This window comes from Aptenodytes forsteri, unplaced genomic scaffold (genome assembly GCF_000699145.1).
Source record: "Aptenodytes forsteri isolate BGI_AS27 unplaced genomic scaffold, ASM69914v1 Scaffold6, whole genome shotgun sequence".
Taxonomy (NCBI): domain Eukaryota; kingdom Metazoa; phylum Chordata; class Aves; order Sphenisciformes; family Spheniscidae; genus Aptenodytes; species Aptenodytes forsteri.
This window is the reverse complement of record NW_008795709.1, coordinates 2917373-2920161: the sequence shown is the minus strand read 5'-3', so window position 1 is coordinate 2920161 and position 2789 is coordinate 2917373. Positions and strand designations below refer to the sequence as shown.

Below are 2789 nucleotides of genomic sequence, written 5' to 3'. Positions count from 1 at the left end.
TGGGCAGGGACATCTGCAACTAGATCAGGTTGCTCAGAGCCCCGTCCAACCTGACCTGGAATGTTTCCAGGGATGGGGCATCCACCACCTCTCTGGGAAACCTGTGCCAGTGTTTCACCACCCTCAGTGTAAAAAATTTCTTCCTTCTATCTAGTCTGAATGTACCCTCTTTTAGTTTAAAACCATTACCCTGTCGCAACAGGCCCTATTAAAAAGTCTGTCCCCAATGAAGATTGTGAAAATTAAACCTTTTGTTATATGCAAAAGCTATTAATCCTTTGAGGATGTTTTATCTTTGTTGATTATTTTATTGTCTGTAAACATCATGCGCAACCCAGTAATTATTCAATTAAGCAAGTGAAAATACAGAACATTCCCCTGTAACCAAGCCTTAACCAATAGGAATCCTGCCCACGTATTAACGAGTACATATTCTGAATTATAAAATGTAGAGATCTATTGATTTCTGAAGATGTAAGAAGGGAAAAGTTAAATATTTATTGGATAGTTCCGCTAGCAGCTCCATGACAATGGTCCAAAGTCTTACTAATAGAAGCTACCGGAATAAGATTATTTTTACTACTCAGTGCTACCTGAGTTTCAGAATTATCACCTAAAGAGATAGAAGTGATTATTTTGTATAGCTTATACTTTATTTTCATGAATATTGTTAATGAGCTTATTATCACTGTCGACCCAAAAATCTGTAGCTGTTCACGCTTCTGAAGAATAATTGCTACTTTGATTCTTAAAGGTCACATCATTTTGCGTGCAATCAGTTTTTGTGTCTGTTTTATTCCACAACTGTTATGTTTATATTCTATTTAGGAGTTAGGCAGAGTCTTTCTTTAGACATGATATCATAAAGATGAGCTCCTTACTCACACTGAATCATTCCACAGGTCTTGCTCCAACTGAGATTTACCTACTCTTCCGCTTTTCCAGCAGGCAAGCATATAATTTGGTAAGCGAGGCTATTAGCAGAGGACAGAACTAAACATCCAAGTATAGGACAAGAGCTCTTTTACACAAACATGCTTATTGAAATAAGCACAATTAAATACGCAGTTGCACATAATCAAGAGTGGTAGACCACAATTCCAAGCACTGTATCTGCTGTAGGTCAGGACGCTTGACACTTCTACTCAAGCTTATCTCTGTGACCCTTAAAAAGTAAGAGTCTATCTCACAGTACAGATCTAGAGTTACTTTTTCAACATAGCCTGAAGATCTACTCCTCTGATAAGCTCCTTTTATAACTGTTGTTATTAGGAAAATTTTTTTTTCTTCAGTCATCTAACTCATTTTGGTAACACTCACCTAACTGTTCTTTAAAACACGCCATCACTCTCCCTGAACTTGGTCCATGCCAATAAATGTTGGTAAAAATGAACAGCGCTCCTGACTGTCTCAAGTAATACTGTATGTATTTGTCATTAGGCAGAACCTTGTGCGTATTGACATTAAATATCATGATCTGAGCTACAAAATAACACAGCAGCAGAAGGCCTTGACTATATCCGAGTTGCTTGGTAAGTGAATGTTTAATATTTATTTATTGCTGATTAATAATTAACCTAAAAATAAAAAAACCCACACAAACAAACCTTTTTTTTTATTCTCACCCCTCCTGAGTCATAGCCTATGTGGGCTTCTAAGCAAAAAGCAATACCTTTTATATTGTAATGGTAACAATCACGTCTGCCTCATGGTCATTTTTGATAGTCTCCTGTCATTCCATTAAAGAACCTGCAGTAAGGACAGCAGCTGAGAGTAAGAATTGAGTTTGGCATTAGTTCCTGGCTATATCACACACAGGACTGTAAGAATAGTGAAGTTTACAGGATTTGGAGGGGGGAGAGAGAACATGGGGAGGAGAAGCAAGAGAACAGTTAAAAAGGCATAGAAGTAGGAAATATTTTAAGTATCACAGTAGGACATGTTGTGTTGTACTTGCTTTATTTAGAATTTTAAGAAACACATTAGTCTTCTCCAATAAACATTCTTAAGAATATTAATTCTGTTTTTTTAAAGTGATGGATTATGTATATTGAATTTATTTAACACTTGAACCCGGCAGGGTTTTGTTTGCTTGCTAGACTAAACCAAATGCTTAGGATGATGTATGTTTATTTCCTTCTATTACAGCTGATGTAGGTGGCCAGCTTGGATTGTTTTGTGGTGCCAGTATGATTACAGTCATAGAACTGCTCGAGTATATTTTTACTAACTTCTGTTGGATGTGCATCTTTCTTCTATTGAAAGCTCCTGAAATGCCTCAGTGGAACAATCCATCCCAGAACCAGCCAACACACAAAGAAAAAAAGAAGGGAATACAAGAATGTTAGTGGCTTGTAGAAGCACAAAATTAATTATTTCTGCAACTTCCCTTCCTTTTTAAGATACAAAGGAGACAGTAATATTTTGCATTGTTCCCTTCCCTACACTCCTTATTCTTCCTGCCTCTTTTATTGCCTGGAACTATTTAACTGTGCCAAATAACTTTAAAGAGTGAACTTTGGAAAGTCTCACTTTTTTTCTCATGTAAAGAAAAATGTAATCTTTACCTAAAATTTTATTTTAAAGAATTACCCATTTTTTTATATAGCATAGCAAGTGATACTGACATACAATGCAATTTAATTTCTGACCCAGTTTTTAATCTGCTGTATTTTGAGTGAGGAGAAATAATACGCATGGCAAATTAACACACAGGAGTTTCTTACCCACCATAAAGGTGGAGCATTGCTATGCTGAAAAAGCAGATTCCTTATTAACAACGAAGCCTT

General features: G+C 36.3%; 1 protein-coding gene across 1 annotated transcript in view; it reads left to right on the top strand.

The window, feature by feature from the left end:
- ASIC5 (acid sensing ion channel subunit family member 5) overlaps positions 1-2348 on the top strand; it is a 17342-nt gene extending 14994 nt beyond the window's left edge. Inside the window, exons 9-10 of the mRNA XM_009283326.1 lie at positions 1441-1532; positions 2149-2348. Coding sequence (XP_009281601.1) covers positions 1441-1532; positions 2149-2348 — 292 coding nt within the window. The remainder of the gene's footprint in view (positions 1-1440; positions 1533-2148) is intronic.
- Positions 2349-2789: the final 441 nt, after the last annotated feature.